Source organism: Tigriopus californicus, chromosome 11 (assembly GCF_007210705.1).
Source record: "Tigriopus californicus strain San Diego chromosome 11, Tcal_SD_v2.1, whole genome shotgun sequence".
NCBI classification, from domain to species: domain Eukaryota; kingdom Metazoa; phylum Arthropoda; class Copepoda; order Harpacticoida; family Harpacticidae; genus Tigriopus; species Tigriopus californicus.
In genome coordinates, this window is record NC_081450.1 from 15,299,430 (window position 1) to 15,322,532 (window position 23,103).

At 38.7% G+C, this 23,103-nt stretch overlaps 2 protein-coding genes across 7 annotated transcripts; one reads left to right on the top strand and one right to left on the bottom strand.

Annotated features, from left to right (window-relative positions):
- Positions 1-1,880: 1,880 nt before the first annotated feature.
- On the bottom strand, positions 1,881-3,545 carry LOC131890325 (adhesion G-protein coupled receptor D1-like). Its single transcript, XM_059239654.1, has 4 exons — positions 3,528-3,545; positions 3,096-3,460; positions 2,752-2,975; positions 1,881-2,672 (listed from the first exon to the last, which is right to left on the bottom strand). The coding sequence occupies exons 2-4, from the start codon at positions 3,366-3,368 to the stop codon at positions 2,306-2,308; spliced, it is 864 nt and encodes a 287-aa protein (XP_059095637.1). The 5' UTR covers positions 3,369-3,460; positions 3,528-3,545; the 3' UTR covers positions 1,881-2,305.
- Positions 3,546-14,365: 10,820 nt separating this feature from the next.
- Positions 14,366-22,022, top strand: LOC131890320 (UTP--glucose-1-phosphate uridylyltransferase-like). Of its 6 annotated transcripts, none has more exons than XM_059239641.1 (7): positions 14,366-14,522; positions 15,208-15,324; positions 19,425-19,661; positions 19,802-20,190; positions 20,357-20,706; positions 20,834-21,138; positions 21,588-22,022. In XM_059239641.1, the coding sequence occupies exons 1-7, from the start codon at positions 14,379-14,381 to the stop codon at positions 21,798-21,800; spliced, it is 1,755 nt and encodes a 584-aa protein (XP_059095624.1). In that variant the 5' UTR covers positions 14,366-14,378; the 3' UTR covers positions 21,801-22,022. The 6 variants fall into 6 exon arrangements, with proteins under 6 accessions (XP_059095624.1, XP_059095625.1, XP_059095628.1 ...); XM_059239642.1 differs by lacking the exon at positions 14,366-14,522 and adding an exon at positions 14,735-14,809; XM_059239645.1 differs by lacking the exon at positions 14,366-14,522 and adding an exon at positions 14,999-15,117.
- Positions 22,023-23,103: the final 1,081 nt, after the last annotated feature.

A 23,103-nucleotide genomic window follows, 5' to 3' on the forward strand; every position in this document is an offset into this window, starting at 1 on the left:
GGAATGCTATCTAAAAATTGGTCCAAGTCTGACTTGAAAGATGCTACCGTATCAACAACTTATACGTATTCCCTACGAATATTAGAGGGAAGTAAATTAAACAATAAAGGAGCCCAAGAAAGAAGAGAAGTGAACTTCATTGTTCGAACCAGCCTGGATTCTCGAGGACTTGAAGGTGCTCTCAATACGCACATTAAGCCTCGACGGTCACTAGAATTGACCCTAAATCCTGGGTTGGGACAAAGATCATGGATACTTTTGAAGACGTACAGTATCAGATATCTTTCGTACCTTCTCTGAACACTGTACAGTCCCAACTTTTCTAGTCTCTCCCAATACGAGAGCTCTCTCATTCCTGTGATGTTCCTAGTGAAACATCTTTGGACTTGTTCGACCTTGTGCAAACCTGCTGAACTCATTGGAGTTCAAATGGGAGAAGCATATTCAAGATGTGGCTGAGTATTTGCACAAATTGTGTAGAAGATTTTCATTGCCACCACACCTAATTACCACGCTTTTGTGACCAAATAGATGCCTAACACAAAGCAATCGTTATTGGAAGACTATTCAAAACCTGATTTACAATTGAAGTTTCAACGAAATTAACCGCTGATGAATCTGATTTACGGTTAACGACGTTAGTTTTTTGGTGAATGATGCCCACCCCTGTTTATTTGTATTATAACAAAATCAATTAAGAATATTCCAGAACTTTGCTTATTCAAGGAACGATGCTGCATCTAGTTTTCAACCCGTCCATTGATGCATGTCTGATATTTGCCACACGTTCAAAGAACTTGTACTCAAACTTTTACAATACTAAGTTGGAAGTGTTCATAGAAAACTCGACGCCTGATTGATACACCCGGTCCCATGGCAACACGAGACAACAAAACGTCATTGTGGGCCCACTTCATTAGGCCTGATTCCTTCGTAAGTCCCAGACGAGAAACGACGAAACTTCGCAAATAGACATTCACCATGAATGAAAACTGGCTGACGAAAGCATTTTCATTTACTCAAGATCGACAAAATTCCAAGGAGTAGAACAATGAAGTGGGCCATGTCGAGTTTTGACAATAAGGTCCAAAGCGTTTGCCGAACGATTGATCAGTGCATTTTTCGGTCTCATGTGACCCAAAGATAAATACTGTTTACTCCGGATTCTCTCGATCTCGGTCTCTTTCCCACCAAAAGCCTGATTCGAGTAGAGCAAAATATCCCAGTTGTAATCATGAAAAGGGATAATGCGCACTCACTCATCCTCCCTTTGAAGTCCTGTCTGCGACATTCTCCCAAATCTCCATTTCACCACTCGGTACCAGTGTGATTAGTGAAAAGCTGAACTCATTTGACACAACAGAGGGATATTGCTGGATTCTGCTCGAAAGATCAACAAAACAAGGAAACGCCACTCCTAACACGTTTTGTCACCAAGAGCATCCCAAGTAGTCCTAACTTAACAGTTGACCTGCCAGTATGAAAGTGAGCATGGAGGGTCAATCCAATGGCGACAAAGTGCTACTCATCGAGACCGAGGGGGAACCAGACGCCCTTGAGGAACGCCAATCCTTTCCCAAAGTATCGCCATCGACTTCTGTTCTGGTGACTTCAAAGAAGTCGATCTACTTAGTAGTGAGTGGCATTCTAGTAGGTTTGTGCATATTCATGATTGGCTACGAGGTCAGACAGGTGGACCAAACCTTACTCAGCCTAAGCTATGATGGACGGTACGTCATGGAACAACATGGACCGAACTTTGATGAATATCTTCGAAGTCTGCATATCCCGCAATATCTATTCGAAATGATCAAGTCGTCCCAAGAGCTGGTGGAAATCCAAACCCCTTTGAATCCCAACACGGACAAGTGGAAGATCAAGTTTTCAAATGGTCGGTAAACATGCTTGAACGATTCTCCTTAGCCAGTTACAAATTAGAAAATCATATCCGCTCAGTGCTTTCTTGAACGGATATCGGAGTCAATCAGCTTCCTTGATTTCTTGAATCTTATTCATCTTGACTTTAAGATCTCAGTTTTCTTATATTTCTTCAAAGAGCTATCAAAGCATGAAAAATATTTTCAAATTTTCTTTTTTTCAGAGTTTGCAGTTCACATCTTGAACTTTCATTTGGACCAAGCGTTTAATGTGACGTACTACAATGATCACAACTATGTAACCTATTCCTGTTCAATCCCCTCCAAGTTCACATTGAAATGTACGAGTCAGGATATCAAACGCGATTGGAACATCGACTCGACCATGATATTTTCGCCTTATGGCTACTCCAACTACATGACCAACATCAACAAGGCGGTGACCACTTCCAAAATGTACCGTCGACTGAAGGACGGAGAAACCGTGGATCTCGAAGCAAACACGGGCAATGTTCCTGACAAGAATCAAGTTGATGTGGAATACAACATGGAGGCCTTTGAGTAAGAATCAGCGACCACCCATTCCTCCCATTCAGCCAACCAACACTCGTGCCATTCATGTTGGAAGCAAACCTGTGATAAAAGCAAATGCTCCTGTACTTACCGGACAGTTTGGTCATAGTGTCGTCATCCACGTTACTTCCGGCTTCAATCAGCATGAAGGTGATGATGGACAAGATCACCACTGGAATATACTCTCCGTACATCAAACCCGTGTCCATTTGGAGACAGCAACTGTAATTTGTAAATTTTGAAAGTAAAAAAGAATCGTGCGATTTTTGTAAGATTTTTCCAAGGTCTTTTGTCTTTTTACTGGTAGTCTCCGCCATAGTTTTCGTATTCAAAAGACACGGTGAAGGTAATGACCGTGATGGCAATGCCCCAACCCGCCATGAAACTGCCCATATTCGAGAGCATGCCGTTTCTGGGCACAACACGGCTCACCAAGGAGTACATGTGAATGCCTTCCATGAGGAAGAAGGCAAACACGGCTGTGTAAAAGAAGTGAATGAAGATGCTTATATTCCGACACGCAGTCTGAAATAAAAGAGAAGTTACTAGGTTTCGTGAATGCAAATAAATCGGAGATGTAGTTCTAAAGGCGTTTTCCAAACACTGGTCGCATTGTTGCTTCGGATGCCTATGATATAATCATACCTCCGAATGTTGGAGCGTGGGCAACAGGCAAATGTGTGCCAGTAGGAGAGCTATCTCAATGTTCATATGGATAAATCGGCCTGGGTCCATGATCTTGAGAACTGCGAAGAGCACCAGTGTGGCTGTGACGAATCCAATCAACACGAATGATGCAGTTCGGGTCAAGGCCGTGACTGTATCCTTAATGGCCGGAGACAAACTTGGAACTGGCCGAGGAGTAGGCGTGGATGGTGGTGGACTTATGCATCGGTTCCCTTCCATTACCATGCCCATTTGGCAAATGCATTCGTACTTAGGGCGTAAGGTGTCGCTGCGGTCGTAACACTGTGCTCCGGCTGGACAAGGTCCATTGTCCTTACAGGGACCTAGAAGGGAATTTGGTATCAAAGGCATTGCCCAGAGTGAATCTACAAATTTTTATGGAAGATGTACTGTCGCAGTAGTCTTGATTCCAAGTTTTTCCTGTGATATATATGTCACTTGATTGCACGTGGTTGCAAGGGGGCAGAACTCTATGGACCAAATTGCAGCTACATTTGACATTCAACGTAAAAACAAAAGGCTTTTCATGGGCTATCCTCAGAGTGATGCTTTCATGCAAATCTAATTTCAGTTACGGATGGATTATTGGTATTGGAACATATATTGGACAAACGAAAGAAGTGGCTTATACTCGAACTCAGTCTCAATGCCTTACATCGTCGTATTCTTTTTTTTTTTTTTTGGTTTTGTTTTTCACGGGCTTTTCTAACCGCTACAGGGAATGTAATCCCCAGTACTATTAAAATGAAAGATTATAATTCGTCTATTTATTACCTATCAATTTTTATATGATATTTGGTCTACCAACGAATTCAGGTTGGAGATATTTAAACAAGGACTTGGATTGGAAGGAATACGGAAACAATGTCTTGGAATGTGCCTCGTAAATTGTTCAAAACAGACACCAAGGTATCAATCTTTGATCTTCTCCACATACACAATTGATCAATTTTAGCACAATAGAAATAAATACAATTATATATGACCTCACTTTTGCCGAATGGCCATACATTGCATTCAAAGTCTTGGAATTACTAATGATTGGTTCACTCATGAATTTAAGCATTCCGTGGAGTCATGGCTGCGCAAAAAATGTCTTGGATGTATTTGATTCTAATTGTGGTTCAAAAGGTCTGGAGGTCAATGGTGGCTACTCACGCAGTTCAAAAATTTACACCAAACCATGACCATGAAGATGAATGTTTCATTGTTGGCAAGAGGATATGAATGACCCAGGTAGATTCCTCTCTCCACCCAAATGGCTCAAATTCTTCAAGTTTAGGAATGAAGCTATTGAGATCTTTAAATCAGTACGGATTGAAGGTTTTCGGGTGAGGAGAGCTTTTCCGCTGTTTTAGAAGAAAATTCAATTATAAGTTGATCTTCCACCATTGTTGCATGAACGTATGTCAAGTATTTCATGTGATCCAGCCTTGGAAATTCTTTCCCAAGTGGTTCCTTGATTTCTCGTTTAAAATTTTCATGAATATCCGGGTTAAACGCCATAAGCATAAATGACAGTTCTTGGAAAAGGTCCACACAGACCGTCACCAATTGTTCCCACTGAAAATCTGAATCTCTGGATGGCTCTGATCGCATATCTCCTTTAAATAAACGTCCATGAAGCCTCTCGGAAGGATTCTGGAATCATAATCAGCCTCGTAATTTACTCCTTCCAAACCATGTCTTTAAGGCTAGAGAAAAGGAACAAAATCAGTGACCCTCATTTGGGCTTTGAATTGCTCTGACAGTACATCCACCATTTCCTTGATAGATCTTCAAACTGGCTCAAATCCTTTTTTTTGCGGACTCCCTTACTGCTACTGGGATTGGAATCCCAGCAGTTCAAGACCAGAAATGTATTCATTTGGTTTGATTTTTGTTTATATATATCATTTGATCGACCAACGAATAAGAGTTGGCAGACTAAGCTAGTCCTTAAATTTAGGGTTCATCTGGAAATTTGTCCAAGTCTGACTGGAAAGATGCAACCGGATCAACAGGGCCTATGTATTCCCTACGAATATTAGAGGGAAGCAAATTAAACAATGAAGGAGCCCGAGAAAGAAGAAAAGTGGACTTCACTGTTCGAACTAGCCTGGATTCTCGAGGACTTGAAGGTGCTCTTAAAACGCACATTAAGCCCTACTGTCACTAGAATTGACCCTTAATCCTGGATTAAGACAAAGTTAAAGGATACTTTTGAAGACGTGCAGTATCAGAAATCTTTCGAACCTTCTCAGTGGGGTTGAAAACACATTGGAGAACTGATTTCCTAGCATGTTAGCCATAGCCTCTACATTCCTGATGGCTTACCCATCAAAAGGCCTAACATCGTGTTTCATCCTTCCCTTAGAGTTCGCATAAGAGAAAAAAGCCTTGGGATTCAACCTGACCTCCTGAACCACCTAACTCTCAGTTTGTACCTGGTCATATTCGATGGAGGCTTTAATCTTACCCTAAACTACGTCCAACTTTTTTTGGAGACTACCCACAATGACTGGATTCGAAGTGCTCTTCAGCCTTTTTGCTAGTTTGTAACTCTTTTTCAACAAAGTCTTCCTATATTTTGGAATTTTTGTCCGTGTACCACCTTTCGGAACGCATTCAGATATTGCTAAACTAGAGCAAACTTCCTTAAAAACTGAAACTAATTTGTCAATGACTGCACCTATTGANTTAATCGTTCTATAATCAACGGCCAATGTTCATCTTTGAACTTGAATTCAGCCAGACCGACCTTTCTGGCCGGTTTTACTCTAGAGCACGCCAGCTTTTGAGTTAGGGTCGACCCTATCTCAAGAACATTGCGGCTGAATTTTGAACCTTCAATTCCGTTCCAAAGCAATGAGTTTACATGGTTCCCAAATCCAAACCGAACACATTTTTGTAACTGTTTGTGCCTTAAAGGTTAGTTCTAAGGCTCAATTTACTCTTCAGGCATCATCAACTGCAATCACAGTAACACCAAATTCAAGCTGTATTTTTCAGCAGAAAATTTAAGAGTGGCTCAAAAATGGTATTTAAAACGTTCAAAGTGCGTTTAAGGGTGCCTGAAGGATAATTAAACCCATATATAACTCGTAGAATCACATATTTCCATTTTAATGTTTTTGGTTTGGATCTGGGTCCATAAAGTTTTTGGTTTGGATCTGGGTCGCATATGTACACATTGCTTTGGAACGGAATTGAAGGTTCATAATTCAACGTCTATGGTGCGCTGAACTCTCTGTCATACTCTCTACACTATACCATGCCCTCTGGAATGATCGTATGATCGGATAAGAATAATCGTGGTTATGGAGAACAAGGAACTTTATTAAAGGAGAACTATTGAACCGAAGTATCTTTTCTTCACGTGGCAGTCTAGACCAGTTCTTCTCGTCCCAGATTTCAGCTGGGGGAAATACCGTCCATAATGAGAGGTTGGGATATACCATAGATTTAGATATATATAGATATATAAAGATATAGATTTATTGGGAGTGAAGCTTGGAATCCTACCTACTGCCAAATGGAATATGTTGATGTGAGTGTATCAGTGAGACCAATCATTAACTTTAAAAGCTATTTATTTGTATGTGTGATATGAAGGTAGCTAGGTACAATTAGGTTTGGTTTTTCACGGCTCTTTGGTAAGACGTAGTTACTTTAAAACCTAATAAGTTTATTGCTCATTTATGTTTATGTTTAGCTTTAGCAGTTTCTCTCTGATTTGTAATGTAGTATTTCTAGTTCCAAATTTTATGTGTAGTTCTTTAGTTTGATTGTATTGGTCCTTGACAGTTAGATTGATCGCTCATTAGGGTATTGATTTCATTTTGTGTTAGACCAGTTTGTTGAGTTTATTTCTGTTTTTGTGTTATTTTCCTACTGTGCTCTTAAATCCTTCTTTTTCTCTGTCCCTTACTTCTTGTATACTATCTCCATCTTAGATTTGTATGTTTAGTTTGATGTGAAGTAGTTCATTCCTATTTTGCTTCGTTGTCCTGTATCTCAGGACAAGATTGCAAAGCCTTTTAGTTTCTTTACGTTTTTCTCTTTTTCTTAGTCTCTTGATTTTGTTGCTCATAGATAGTTCCTCGTGCATTCATGATGGAAGCTATTTTTAGAAAAGTCAGCAAAGAGGCTAGACAGTGTTTGGACTTGGACTTGGTCTTAGCAGGGAAGGATCCTTCCGTAGTCAATAAGCCCTTTATTATAGAGGCTTTAGTTGCTTGGGTCAATAAAACCAGGGTGGTGCTTGAAGAACAGGCTCACTCAGTAGTTGAGAAGTCGACTGATTTGACCAATGTAGAGGTTGAAGTAGTATCTCCTCTTGAAACAGAGCAGGATAAGACAGTTGTAGTTAAAACAGTCTGTCCTGTTTATTGAAAGCAGCCTTGTCCTGATGAAGGAAAAGGCTGTAAGTTTGACCACCCTAAACGGTGTCAAACACTTCTCAAGTTCGGCCTTGAGAAGTACAATGGGAAGAAAGGATGTTCGAAGGTAGATTGTCCTTTTCTCCACCCGTACATGTGCCGTCAGTCCATGAGACTTAAGACGTGCTTTAATGTACGGTGTACCTCCGTCCATGTTGAAGGGACGCAAAGAAAGCCGAGAAATAGGATAGCTCATCTTCGTAGTTTTAGAGCTGACCCTATTCCTAAACCTAAACCCACCCCACCCCCCTTCCTTTACCCATTTAGCTCCCTTCCTCTTATGCGAACCCTAAGAGAAAAATGAAACACTCTGTTGGGCCTTTTGAGGTTGATGGGGAAGCCATCAGGAATGTAGAGGCAATGGCTAACATGCTTGGAGATCACTTCTCCAGTGTGTTTTCAACCCCGCTGAGTTCAGAAGCAACAGCTCATTGTTCTGAAGATGAGTCTGTTGAGATTGACAAGGCTAGTCAAGTAGAAGTCCTTCCTCCTAGCCAGCATGGGTTCCGAGCACATTTTAGCACGGTCACCCAACTGATTGAACATATTGAGCGGGTTATTGAGGGACTAGAGAGCCATGAATCAGTTGATGTAGTCTATCTCGACTTTGCCAAGGCCTTTGACAAGGTATATCATGGTCTTTTAGTTAACAGGCTCCATGAGATTGGGATCCAAGGCAAGGTTCTCAATTGGCTAAGAAGTTTCATTTGTGTTAGGAAACAATTAGCTAAGGTTGAGGGATCCCTTAGTGACATACATGCTGCCAAGTCAAGGTGTTCCTCAGGGTTCGATCTTAGGGCCCCTCCTTTTTATAATATTCGTTGCCCTGCTTCAAAAGCTTAGTATTACTGCCAGTCTCTCTTCTTATGCTGACGATACAAAGTTAGTTTGTGGTAGGAATGGCAAAGATTCCAGTAGCACTGCAAAGGACCTAGAAATAATCTGTTCTTGGGTTACTAAGAGTAATAGGCCCTGAACGGAATGAAATTCCGCTCAATGACCTTCGGGTCAACTCCTTTGAATACTTCACTCGTAGGCAATGGAGGTAAAGATATTGAGCAGGTCTCATCTATGAAAGATTTAGGTGTAGTCCTCCAAAATAGTGGAACGTTCGATGAGCATATCCAGTTGAAGGTAGGTAAAGCTTTTCAAAGTGTGGTTGGATACATCGCATTAGCACCACGATGCTAATCTGTACAAGTGCGATTGTTTCAACCACATCTTGAATATGCTTCAACCCATTTGGCGCTCCAATGTGTGTTCAGCAGGTTTGCAAAAGGTCGAACAAGTCCAAAGATGTTTCACTAGGAACATCACAGGAATGAGAGAGCTCTCGTATTGGAGAGCCCTAGAAAAGTTGGGACTGTAGAGTGTTCAGATAAGATAAGAAAGGTATCTGATATTGTAGGTACGTTTTCAAAAGCTTCCATGACCTTTGTCCCAACCCAGGATTTAGGGTCAATTCTAGTGACCGGTAGAGGCTTAATGTGGTTTTTGAGAGCACCTTCAAGTCTTCGAGAATCCAGGCTAGTTCGAAACAATCAAGTCCACGTCTCTTCTTTTCTCGGGCTCCTTCATTGTTCAATTTGCTGCCCTCAAACATTCGTAGGGCTTATGAAGGCGTTGATCCAGTAGCAGGATTTAAGTCAGACTTGGACATGTTTTTGACTAAAATTCCGGATCAACCTTATATTCAAGGATTAGCCAGATTAGCCAATTTTAATTCGTTGGTCGATCAAATATCATATAAAGAATGCAAAGTAATGAATAGACGAATTATGACCTTTCATTTTAATAGTACTGGGGAATTACATTCTCTGTAGCGGTTAGAAAAGCCCGTGAACAAAAACAATAAAAAATAAATAATAATAATAATAATAATAATAATAATAATAATAATAATAATAATAATAATAAATAATAATAATAATAATAATAATAATAATAATAATAATAATAATAATAATAATAATAATAATAATAAAATAATAATAATAAATCAATTAATAATAATAATAATAATAATAATAATAATAATAATCATAATAATGTAATAAAAAAATAATAATAATATAATAATAATAATAATAATAATAATAATAATAATAAAATAATAATAATAATAATAATAATAATAATAATAATAATTAAATAATATAATAATAATAATAATAATAATAATTGATATAATAAAAAAAATAAATAATAATAATAATAATAATAATAATAATAAATAATAATAAATAATAATAATAATAATAATAATAATTATAATAATATAATAATAATAATAATAATAAATAATAATAATAATAATAATAAATAATAATAATATAATAATATAATAATAATAATAATAATAATAATAATAATAATAATAATAATTAATAATAATATAATAATAAAATAATAATAATAATAATATAATAATAATAATAATAATAATAATAATAATAATAATAATAATAATAATAATAATAATAAATAATAATAATAATAATAATAATAATAATAATAATAATAATAATAATAATAATAATAATAATAATAATAATAATAATAATAATAATAATAATAATAATCAATAATAATAATAATAATAATAATAATAATAATAATATAATAATAATAATAATAATAATAATAATTAATTAATAATAATTAATTAATAATAAATAATAATTAATAATAATAATAATAATAATAATAATTAATAATAATAATAAATAATAATATAATAATAATAATAATAATAATAAATAATAATATAATAATAATAATAATAATAATAAATAGGCCCACTCTGTTGGGCCTTTTGAGGTTGATGGGCAGCCATTAGCAATGTAGAGACTATGGCTAACATGCTTGGAGATCAGTTCTCTAGTGTGTTTTCAACCCCACTGATTCGGAAGCAACAGCTCATGGCTCTGAAGATGAGTCTGTTGAGATTGACATGGTTAGTCAAGCTGAGCGTTTAGATGATCTTGTAGTCACAGATCAAGATGCTTTAGAGGCCATAAGGACTTGAGGCTTTCCAGCTCTCCTGGTCCTGATGGTGTGACAACTCAGTTTCTGATGAGATGCTCACTGGTTCTCGCTCCTGTTTTCTCCTACTTTATGCGCTGCATCTTGGATCAGGGCAAGTTTCCATCTTCTCTAAAGTTAGCTCATGTTGTTCCAATTTTTAAAGGGGGAGATAAGTCGCTCCCAGTAATTATAGGCCGATTTCTCTCACTTCGAATATTGCGAAGGTGTTTGATAAGATCATGAAGTTCAAACTTGTTGAATTTCTTGATATTCATGAAGTCCTTCCTCCTAGCCAGCATGGGTTCCAGCACATTTTAGCACGGTTACCCAACTGATTGAACATATTGAGCGGGTTATATGAGGGACTAGAGAGTCATGAATCAGTCGATGTAGTTTATCTCGACTTTGCCAAGGCTTTGACAAGGTAGATCATGGGCTTTAGTTAACAGGCTCCATGAAATTGGATCCAAGGCAGGTTCTCAATTGGTTAAAAAGTTTTCATTTCTGGTAGGAAGCAATTGGTTAAGGTTGAGGATCCCTTAGTGAACATACATGATGTCAAGTCAGGTTTCCCCAGGGTTCGATCTTAGGGCCCCTCTTCTTTATTATATTCGTTGCCCCGCTTCAAAAGCTTAGTATCACTGCCAGTCTCTCTTCTTATGCTGACGATACAAAGTTAGTTTCTGGTAGGAATGGCCAAGTTTCCACTAGCCTTGCAAAGGACTTAAATCGAATCTACTCTTGGGTAACTGAGAGTAATATGCCCTGAACGGAATGAAATTCCGCTCAATGACATTTGGGTCAACTCCTTTAAATACTCCACTCGTAGATAATGGAGGTAAAAGATATTGAGCAGTCTCATCTATGAAAGATCTAGGTGTAGTCCTCCAAAATAATGGAAAGTTCGATGAGATATCCAGCTGAAGGTGGGTAAGGCTTTTCAAATGTGTGGTTGGATATATCGCACGTTTAAGTCCAGAGATAGCATCACGATGCTAACTCTGTACAAGTCGATTGTCCAGCCACATCTTGAATACGCCTCACCCATTTGGGCTCCAATGAGTTCAGCAGGTTTGCAAAGGTCGAGCAAGTCCAAAGATGTTTCACTAGGAACATCACAGGATTGAGAGAGCTCTCATATTGGGAGAGGCTAAAAAAGTGGGACTGTACAGTGTTCAGAGAAGGTACGAAAGGTATCTGATACTGTACGTCTTCACAAAGTATCCATGAGCTTTGTCCCAACCCAGGGTTTAGGGTCAATTCTAGTGACCGTAGAGGCTTAATGTGCGTTTTGAGAGCACCCTTCAAGTCTTCGAGAATCCAGGCTAGTTCGAACAATGAAGTCCACATCTCTTCTTTCTCCGGCTCCTTCATTGTTTAATTTGCTTCCCTCTGATATTCGTAGGGAATACGTAGGCCTTGTTGATCCGGTAGCATCTTTCAAGTCAGACTTGGACAAATTTTTAGATAGCATTCCAGATCAACCCTACATTCAAGGATTAGCTCGGTCTGCCAACTCAAATTCGTTAGTAGACCAAATATTATATAAAAATTGAAAGTAATAAATAGACGAATTATAATCTTTCATTTTAATAGTACTGGGGATTACATTCCCTGTAGCGGTTAGAAAAGCCCGTGAAAAAAACAAACCAAAAAATCTTCCAAGTCAGACTTGGACAAATTTTTAGATAGCATTCCTGATCAACCACATAGTCAAGGACAAGCTCGTCTACCAACTCAAATTCGTTGGTAGACCAAATATCATATAAAAATTGAAAGGTAATAAATAGACGAATTATAATCTTTCATTTTAATAGTACTGGGGATTACATTCCCTGTAGCGGTTAGAAAAGTCCGTGAAAAACCAAACCAAAAAAAATAATAATTAATAATAATAAATCATAATAATAATAATAATCAAACACCAAAGAAAAGGGCATAGATTATTTTCCGATTTGGAGTGGGGAGGATGGATGACAGAAGGACATTTTTAGCATTATATAACTTTCTTTTTACACTTGGTTTGAATGTAAGTTTCCTATCAGAAATGAACAAAAAGTTGATATATGCATAGAACGCAACAGCCATTAAAAAAATGGCTATTCCGTGTGGCTGAGGGATCATATTAGAAACAAACCAATGTGGTGAGTGATCCAAGTCAAAGACAACTTATTACTTTTCACAAGAAAGCTCAGTTTTAGAAAATTAAACCATGAGCACCTGAATATGAACATCAGATTGTAGGCCGTCCGATGAGCTTTGGGTAACAAAATACACCGACACTTGTCATGATCATGAAACAGGTGTAAAGTGGAAATTTCATTATGCTCTTCAAAAAGTTCTCTTCTAAGTGGAGACAACACGAGCGTTGAAAATACCAGAATAAGCTCTAAGATGCATGATCTCTTAAAGAACAGAATAATTCCAAATCAGGGGACAGTCCAAATACAATGGAAAAAGGTTTGTGTATTAAAAAATCTAGAATACTCTTCACTGGCCATTAAAAATCCATTGTTGTAGATCTGGTGGAATATAAACCCATAAAAAACTTGTACTACTAATGCCTTTTGGAAATTTTTGAAATTATATATTACATTTCGAATACATTTATCTTTGTTTTTCACTGACAAATTAGCGGTGAAAATGCCAAGAACTATTTACTATGCATGCCCTCAAAAGCTCAATTTGATGACAGTATGACTGTCACTAGCGGGTCTAAGCCCGAATGAAGTCATGGTATCAAAGAATTGCAAATGAGCCAAACACACGTATCAAACCCTCCATTTGCGACAGCAAATGGTTTGATTATAAACTCTCTTATATTTTCGTTATTCATGACTTATTTGGGAAAAGTTGTCGTCATCAGTAGTGTCTCATTGTTACAACTGACGATTTAATCCATCCTTGTTTGTGACGGCACGTGTAGAAATTGTAGTCGTATACTAACTGTGAATTTAAATCTAGTCAAACTATTATGACACTAGAATTAGTTTTTAAGCTTTTGGTCCAATGATTACATTTATTGGCTTCTGTAGAAAATTATACATCCTTTTTTCTACATTTTCTCTTTGACAGAACCAAGGGTCTCGTCAAAATGAAGAAAAGAAAAATGGACGCTAAGTAGCTCAAGCATTTTTAGTGCCTTCTAGTTGTTTTTGAAAGAAAATTCTAAAAGAAGAATCTTGGACATTTGGTTTTGACAGAGAGGCCACCTAGGACAGTGAACTATTGAATATAAGTAAAAAGTTCTCGCATTCACAGAGTCGTCTGTAAAAGTTGAATGTGTGTAAGGAAAGTTTCTTAAAGCCTCCCAGCAACGGTAGAAAAATAGTGTCACCCTCTCAACCTTTCAGTCATGTATTCATGTTCATTTTCCTTCGGAATAGACCCTTCATGAGGGACATGTTCTTGTTTGCGTATGATAGCTTGCGCTTGAGACTTTGATCACCAATGCTACACATGCCTCATAATATAAGACCACAAGTAAATATGCAATAATAATATAATCAAACAAATATACAGTAGAAGCATTGACAGTTTTTTAAACTTGAAAAAAATCGATATTACGTTTTGACCTCAATGTAGGGTAATACATCACATACGAAAATCACTCAACAAAATCCAAAATGTATCAGCCAAGACATCGTTTTGCAGACAGAAGTTTCTAAACGTTCTTGCGAACGGTTTTTTTGTGATGCTGCTAACACGAAACCGGCTGAAAGGCACATTCTTAAGGATCATCACGTGAAGTGGTCTCCACGCTTGAAACTGGAATTTCCAGTTACATGTTTTCATGAGGCAATCCAATGGAAGTCGAGTAAGTGTATTACCTAACTCGAAGCAAAACAGTCTGAGGAAACCCAGAGTCCCCAACAAAGCAAGCTATCCCTTCAACATGAGTGCATCCAGAAACCACAAAATATTCCTGAACCGACCCGTAAGTATTTGCATTTCACCGATTTACCTTAATCGTAACAATAGACATTTTACAACACATTCCACCGTTCCTTGAGAATGAATGCCAAGTGATGAATTGGTATAAAACAAAAAATATATATATTTTGAGAAAAGAAATCAACTTGAAAAGTGGTGCTGGGGATCGTTCTCAAGTACTTCAATTGGCTCAAACGTTTTGAGTGTCTTTCCTCGCATCACGAGGAAGATATGCCCTCCCATGGGCCAAAAGACCGCTGTCCTTCAAATGAATCGACTGAAACAGCTGAGGTGAGTCTCAGATGAAATTTGCTTTCTATTTTGTTCGCTAGCAATCAGGGTTCCCAAATAAGTATCGCCAAACGTTCCGAACATTCTCCATTTTAACTGAAATGTTAACTCCAAAGTGAGCAAACATATGTCAATTCCTTGATTCTCATGTCCGTTGTAAAGACCCCAAAGAACTTTGATTTTCCTCAATAATTCCCCCTGGCGCATTCGGTGTATTCTGTGTATCTTGTGCTACACTCATTTCGGTGGATGCAGCTAGCGTGTTCTGCTGTGTTAGGGAAAGCCTTACATGTAGCAAGAATTCAGAGGTCGGTCCAAGGTTGGGAATACATTGAGCATCATTCTCTCGCGGTTTCCAAGTGAGATCGATATAAATCGAACGTCTCCATACTTTATAGAACACCAACATGAGCTCCGCCAACAATAACGAACCGCCGACTCCGGAACCGCTCAATTCGGCTCAAACCGATATGTTGCTAAAGCCCTCTTCAGGCCTCTCTCATGAGCAAAAAAAGGTAATGTCTACTTTGAAATATAATTTCGCATTTGAAACGAGCAGATCAAACAAGGTTAGGGTTGAGTATTTTAGAGCTAGTGATGGGACGACTAAGCTATCTGCAGATCTGTCTGAAACATATTGAAATTCAACACTTGTGTTGAATTCAATGATTAAAGGCACATCAGTAAAAAATGGAGGTGTCGAATGGCACTAGCAGGATGGCAATAGCGAACCACTTGAGCTTTAAAGACATGATGATAGCGAGGCGTGACACAAGATTATTGCTGAAGTATTGTTGGTGAGTGAGTCACTGGTTTTTTTGACATGGTATTCGAGGAAAACTTTGCTTTTTCCTGTTTTAGTTCACTTGAGCGGATATTTCCGTTGCTTAAAGATTAAATTAAATCCCAAGACAATTACCTCGTCTTCATTTGTTTATCTTGACATATTCTGGTCAATCACATCATTTCAATCATGAGAGTAGTGCTATAGGCGTGACAAAAAATCTCGAGTTCTTTGTCATCTATGCTTGAATGTCGAAATCATGGGATTTCCTTGTCTAGAAGTAACATGAAGGTACAAATGTCAATAGAGAGAGGGACTTGCTAATTTGACCAAGATTTGGGGTTCACAATGTTCAAGGAGTTGTCACCACAAATAACTTCTGATAAGACCACTCATTGTCTGTCAGTGAAGCAGAGAACGTATACTGTGTGAGTCTTTCTCCGCGAGAAACCCAAATCATGGCTGATTCTAACGTCAAATGTATCGGAAATTTGTGCCCCGAGCCCGAAACAAACGTCAAGGTGAAGCGAGAGGTACGTTGAATATGATAAATATGTCTGCTTGTACAGATACACATACGTATTGTTGTGCCCCAAAATACAATCTTTCAACATCGCAGAGTTCAATCGGAACGACCGCAAATGCAGTTTTATCTTTGACTTAGTAACTTTAGGTTAAGGTAACACGCGACCTGCTTGCTATAAGACACTTGAGAACTACTGTGATTCGAGATCACTCTTGCAATTTTGTGTCGTTCAAAAAATGGACACCAACCAAAACAAGGTGAAGCCACCGAGGAAGGCCAGTTTCAAGGTAAAATCAATTTACTGTTTCTACAACAGATGAAGCTCTAATAATAATCTTTTAAGGGCATTTCATCTGACAAAATCATCTCTTTCCCTCATGATTTGATGCAAAAATTGAAAGCCCCCGACCAGTACTGTTGTTTTGGCCTTGGAAAATCCAGGCGTGATTCAGGTTTCAAGTGTTCGCTAATGCCCAAATTTGATTGATGAGGTGCACATTTTTAGAGGACACTGCAGTTCAGTTGAAAATCTGGAATTCACCAAAATGAAGTGGAAGACCAATATCGGCCACAGTTTTGAGCTGAGAAAAACCTATTCGTGTTAAATCGTCTATCAATCTTAAAATGAATTTAAATATTCCACTTTTGGGAAGCAATTTTCCCAGCCACTCACGTAAAATTGTAATGCTTTCGTCGATGATTATTCAATGTGTTTAAAAACATATATTTTTCAAATGTGGACGAGCTCAAATTTACACTGGTATTTTATGCAAGTCTTCCCACGTTCATTAGTGTTTTTTTGTCATAGGCTTCCTTCTTTACCGCTACTGGGAACGGTATTTGCAGCAGTTCAAAACGGAAAAACGTATTCCTTTTATTTATCTGTCTAGGCCTTGAATGTAAGGTTGATCGGTAGTTTTGTTAAAAAAATGTCCAAGTCTGACTTAAACTACTGGATCAACAGCGAGCACGTTAAGCATTAAGGGTCACTACCATAGGTTAAATTACTTCCTACGTGTTAGATAGTTAATATTTAAGTGTTAAGCCCAACAAAAAGTGTTGCTCACATGTTCAGAGAAAGTGGTAATGGCAAAGATGAAATGCTTGACAAAACAATACAATGATATGAGCAAATTACTCATACTTATGAACATTCATCATCTAATTCCAAGTATTTGCTCAGGTAATATGAACATTTCATTTTGAAATTTGTCGCCTTAATAGAAATGAATTTTAAAGTAATGGGCGATATTCCCGATGTAAAAATGCCCAATTCCTACAAATGATCTATTGAATTGAAATTGAGAAAGATATGTATGATACAAAAGTCAACAAGGGAGTTATATTTGTCTTTGTGGATTCGACGAGCCTTAAAAACTTTCCTGAATACTACTGCGAAACCCAAGCGACGTTTTGATTGGAATGTGGTCCCTGTTGGTTCATAACTTTGCCGTTTTGGATCATGAATGTAGCTATCGGAAGTGACCCTTCTAAACCCACGCAACCATTATTGATCGAATGCCTTCCGAAAACGGCTCAACTGGTGTAATTGAAGTTTACATGTGAAAGTGGGCGGCATGTAAGAGCGAGGTAAGCAGATCTGACTTGGATTGATGGGGGCCAATATTTGAGTGGTTGACGACATATTTTTTGTTGAGCCAAACTTATGGTCGGATTATAAATACTGATGATCGACGTGCCACAAGTCTTAACAGTTCACATCAGGTCAAAGTCATTTTTAACACTTGAGCATCTGATCCTCATCAGTGCATGCAAGTGTTTTAGCCCTTTTGAGTAAATGTTGTTTTTCAAAGCTTCTGATTAACTAATGGCTTAATCAATAAATCTTCCGATACCTTTTCGAAGTTCAATGAAGCGTTAAAATGAGACCCCGAGAAATGGAAACATATTCTAAAATTTAAAATACATTTGTCCCGATTTAAACATTGTCACAATATATTAAACAAAAAATAATACAAAACATGACTGTGTAGTCACCAGAGCAATTAGCGTTCTGGACTTGAATTTTTTTATGGACAATGATCTTACTTAAAGTTTATTTTATCTTCAGAGACCAATTTTTGGCCAGGTGGAACATAAAATAGGAGAACAAGATACCATGTGGGTAGTATGTATAAGTTTGTTCGGGGTATGTTTGAGTCAAACCAATTTTTGAGTGCATTAAGAGTTTGACGTTTTCAAAATTTTTTGGAAGCATATTTCAAAGTGGGATGACTCCTTAAGTCTAAACGTGTTCTTGGTGTTTGGAGATTAAGCCCATGTGACGCTTAGTAATCAATCAGATCATCACATTGAGATGGGGTCGACTAATACTCAAAATCTGGTGCTCTAGAGGAATACCAACCAAATAGGCCGGTCTGGCTAAATTTTGGTTCAAGGACGAAAAATGGCCTTTTAGTTATATATGAATACGTAGGCGTTGTTGATCCGGTGGCATCTTTCAATTCAGACTTTGACAAGGTCTTAAGCAAAGTTCCTGTTCAGCCCTATGTTTATGGGCTAGCCAGATCAGCCAACTCTAATTCGTGGGCGGATCAGATGTTATATGAAAATTGAGTTAAATACGGATCTTTCATTTGAAATGCCGAGAACAACATTTCCAGTAGTGATAACGAAGTCCGTAAACATTATCAAATACTGTTAGACCTATTCTCAAGTCTAAAGGAGCTAAAATCAGAATCGGAGAATGTGTCCCGTTTAATTCTTTCGGTTACGGCTAGTCTCGATGGCCCTTCTCCTAACGTATGACACGTTTCGATTATTCCGGAGTCGGGTATATTCCTTTAAAACTAACGATTACAAAAAATGTCGAAAAAATGTCCACGTCAAGGCACCAATGAAGTTATAGAGAACTGGCCGCTAGGGCCTATTTTGGCGAGGGGTGAACGCTTGGAAGCGGAAAATTTAAACCTACGCGCCATCCTCCGACACTTTCAGTTACAATATGTGATAACAGCAAAAAAAGTTAGTCGGCCCCCCCAAAAAACGAAACATGTTTTAGATGCAAGATTTAGCAACGACATTGGAGTTACTTTTTAACACCATTTGCTGACCTCAATCCCCAAATCTGAGGATTGAGGAATAGTAGGTAATCTGGCGACACCTTTTCAAAATCCACAAATGGCACAATCCACACTTGCGTTTTCGATTTTGTGATCTGACAGGCTGAATCGATGGTATTTGATCTCAGTCGCTTCTAGCTTAGAAGTCAAACAAGACCAGTGTGGAAAGCCATGAAATTGGATCTTCAGCTTCAACTCAATGGATCTTTTCCATTGTTTCAGATGTATGGACATAATCGTTCGCCCAGTCGCGAATTCAAAGAGCTGACCAAACGAGATGCTCAGATCCTTTTGAACAAGGAATTGGAGAAACTCCAGAGAACAGCTCAGCTTCCCAAAGCCCAAGCCGACCTTGTGGACAAGGAATTCGATGGGTTCCGAGATTTATTTGGCAAATTTCTCACCGCGGAACATCAGTCCGTCAAATGGGACAAAATTGAGAAGCTCCCCGCCGATGCGGTAAGAATATTTAGATTTTAATTACCGTCGAAGCAAAAGTGTAGACCGAGTACGAGCCCATTTGTGATTGTAAGGCCAAGAGGCCCTAAGATCAATTAGAATAGGCCCTTAATCACTTACTCTCTCTCTTTTTCTCTAAGATCCGAGCATATGACGATCTACCACAGCCTTCCAAGAGTGAGATTCAAGGGATGCTCCAAAAATTAGTTGTCGTCAAGCTCAATGGTGGTTTGGGTACGTCGATGGGTTGCAAAGGGCCCAAATCTGTTATTCCAGTGCGGAACGATCTGACGTTTTTGGATTTGACTGTCCAGCAAATTGAGAACTTGAACAAGACCTACGACGCTGATGTCCCATTGGTGCTCATGAACTCGTTCAATACGGACGAAGAGACTCACAAGATCATTCAAAAATACTCCGGGTTCCGAGTGAGAATCATGACCTTCAACCAATCCAGATATCCCAGGATCAACAAAGAGTCACTCATGCCCGTGGCCCGAGACATCCGAACCGAGAACGACATCGAGGCGTGAGTATTTGAAATCTAGCAGAGGGTGGCAAATGAAGCTTTCCCAGAAGTTAGCGTCAAATACGGTTCTGAGACGGCTAACCGCTAGCTTCCCTCAAATACCTTCTGAAAATGTTTCTCAAAGACTCATTTCGTATTTGAATCGTTTGGTTACCCTTCATTGTAGATGGTATCCTCCTGGTCACGGTGACTTCTACCAATCCTTTTACAATTCCCACCTCTTGACAGAGCTGGTTAGCCAAGGTCGAGAATTCGCGTTCATGTCCAATATTGACAACATGGGAGCCACAGTGGATCTCTCCATCCTGAATTTGTGTCTTAAGGAGAATCACGAGTTCATCATGGAAGTCACAGACAAGACCAGGGCCGACGTCAAAGGCGGTACTCTCATTCAGTATGAGGGCAAGTTGAGGTTGCTCGAGGTGGCTCAAGTAGCCAAGGATCATTTGGAGGATTTCAAATCTGTAAAGAAGTTCAACGTGTTTAACACCAACAATCTTTGGATGAGTCTCCCAGGTAAGGATTGCACCCTTCTCCGATGATTCTTGACGAATCTTGGAAACTGGGGTTCATGACTTTCTAGACCTTCCATTCATTTAATATCAAAGGACATATGACTTTTATTTATGGACCTTTCTTTCAGCAATTACGAGGGTCATCGAAGAGAAAATGTTGGACATGGAGGTCATTGTTAATCCAAAAGTGTTGGAAGGTGGAGTGAACGTCCTTCAATTGGAGACGGCTGTGGGTGCAGCAATGAAATGTTTTGATAACGGGATGGGTATTAACGTTCCTCGATCGCGGTTCTTACCTGTGAAGAAATCCTCGGATCTGTTGCTCATCATGAGTAATCTCTATTCCCTGAGGAACGGCTCCTTGGTCATGTCACCTGAGAGAATGTTCCAAACAACACCTTTGATCAAATTGGGCGATGCTCATTTCAAGAAGGTAAGATAAGAAATTTAAATCAAAGGAGTGGGAGCGCCTCGACGATGTTATTAGACAACTAGCAATACCTCGGTGAAATTCAGATTAGAAAAGATTTTCCCTCGGAACAAGATCCGACACCTAGCCTTCTATACGTAGCGTAGGTAAGCCCCTCTGATCGGATCAAGTGCCGGATTCCTCTGGGACAGAGCTTGCTGCTTGCTTGCCCGTCTAAATGTGACGAATCCTGGCTGATTAAATTGCTAGCTATACCCCCTCCCCCCCCCCAAACATACATCTAGTATTTTGATCAGAGGAATTGTGAGATTTGCCCTCCATTTTTCCTAACAAAGCTTTTCGCTTATGACAATGGAAGAACACAGTCAGTATGATGTAAAAAAAAAAAGATTCTCCTTAATTTCGACAAGCCAAACAGGAAACCCTCAACAGCATTTGTATTTTTGTTTCAGGTTGGGGACTTCTTGAACCGATTCGCCAGCTGCCCAGACATCATCGAACTAGATCATTTGACAGTCTCTGGCAACGTCAATTTTGGCAAGAATGTTGCTCTGAGGGGCACGGTTATCATAATCGCTAATCATGGAGATCAGATCGACATCCCATCGGGATCAATTCTGGAGAACAAGATTGTTTCTGGCAACCTTAGAATTTTGGATCATTGAAGAGGCCTCTTTGAATGGTTCAATTTACTTCTCTTGTGGAGTAGAGTTGTCCGGACACCATAACATTGCAAAGCTTATCATATGACAATATTAGGGCCGTTTGGTTACCTCGAGAGCACGAAATGAAAATCGGTTTTCGATTTCAATTTTAGTAAACAGTTACGTATGCATACTCCATCGACTGAATCAATAGACTTGAATAAATTTTTAAATCAGTTCCTACCAAGGTTTCTGAATTATATTGTCCATTGAGAGCATTCCACGGTTGAAATGTGCTCGTCGGGAGAGCGTCAAAAACTATTGGACGCCGTGGTGAGATTCACATATTTTTTTTCTGATGGATCATCTTCGTGTTGTTCTTGGTTCTCCATTCGTACATGCTCTTCCCGTGTTCCCTCTGCTTCATTGAGGTGACGGTGTGAGCGAAGATGAGAAAAGAACCAACGAGCGAAATCTCATGTGGGAACAATCCAAGATGGAACACTTGCGACAAATATTTCTACAAAAGTTTGCTATCATATCTAGGGGAATGCGTTGTTTATTATTTACTAATTGACCAGTTTTAGCCGCTAATTGTTCTCAGTTAGGCAACTGGGAGAGAAAATATGCTAACGTTGCTTATGTGAAGATATCAACAAAGGATTCATTAACAAGTTGTAGAAAAATAGGAAGCTTAAAACGGCGTGGCTTGGGTGTGGAGAGGCACAAGAAAAAATGGTCCAATAATTTGAGACAAGGGAACACAATGGAGTGGAACAAATGGGGAAAGGTGGGACAAATGAAAAGTGCAAAGTTTCCACTTGGCAATCCATTTCTACCAGTGTAAATGGTGATTTACTCAACATTACATGATTTACATTGTTTATTGAGCCGGAAAACCACAACAATGAATACTTTGCTTAGCTCTAATACATTGTCAAAATGGACAGTGTTAACCTTACGAGTGTAAGATCATGCCGAGTTGGCGAACGGTGAGTTCGTGGGAAAATTTCGTGCATTCAGGGTTCGCTTTTCCATTTGAGAATCATTTTTTTCCTTGGAAAGGACACACAAACCTCTTTGGAATAGACACTCATACATGAGTTCTGAAAGACACTTTCGTTTCCCATTACAACGTGACAGAAAAATCTATAGTTTCTCCAAGAAGAACCTCCGTTCGTTCTTGTTCCCACAAAAATCGGTCAGTTTGCTGTGCTCACGCATACATATTTCACATATGAATGTCGATTTTAAATCATTGTCCCTCCTCACCATCTCCTCAGGCTGTCCTTCTTCACTAATGTCATTGAGGCCAACTTCCTGA

Excerpts from the sequence above, each read along its gene's own strand:
- LOC131890320 (XM_059239641.1), top strand. The coding sequence starts at position 14,379 with ATGAGGCAATCCAATGGAAGTCGAGTAAGTGTATTACCTAACTCGAAG. Across the intron at positions 20,191-20,356 it reads ACCGAGAACGACATCGAGGC|ATGGTATCCTCCTGGTCACG; the intron begins GTGAGTATTTGA and ends CCTTCATTGTAG. Across the intron at positions 20,707-20,833 it reads TCTTTGGATGAGTCTCCCAG|CAATTACGAGGGTCATCGAA; the intron begins GTAAGGATTGCA and ends CCTTTCTTTCAG.
- LOC131890325 (XM_059239654.1), bottom strand. The coding sequence starts at position 3,368 with ATGGGCATGGTAATGGAAGGGAACCGATGCATAAGTCCACCACCATCC. Across the intron at positions 2,976-3,095 it reads CCACGCTCCAACATTCGGAG|ACTGCGTGTCGGAATATAAG; the intron begins GTATGATTATAT and ends CTTTTATTTCAG. Across the intron at positions 2,673-2,751 it reads AACTATGGCGGAGACTACCA|TTGCTGTCTCCAAATGGACA; the intron begins GTAAAAAGACAA and ends TACAAATTACAG.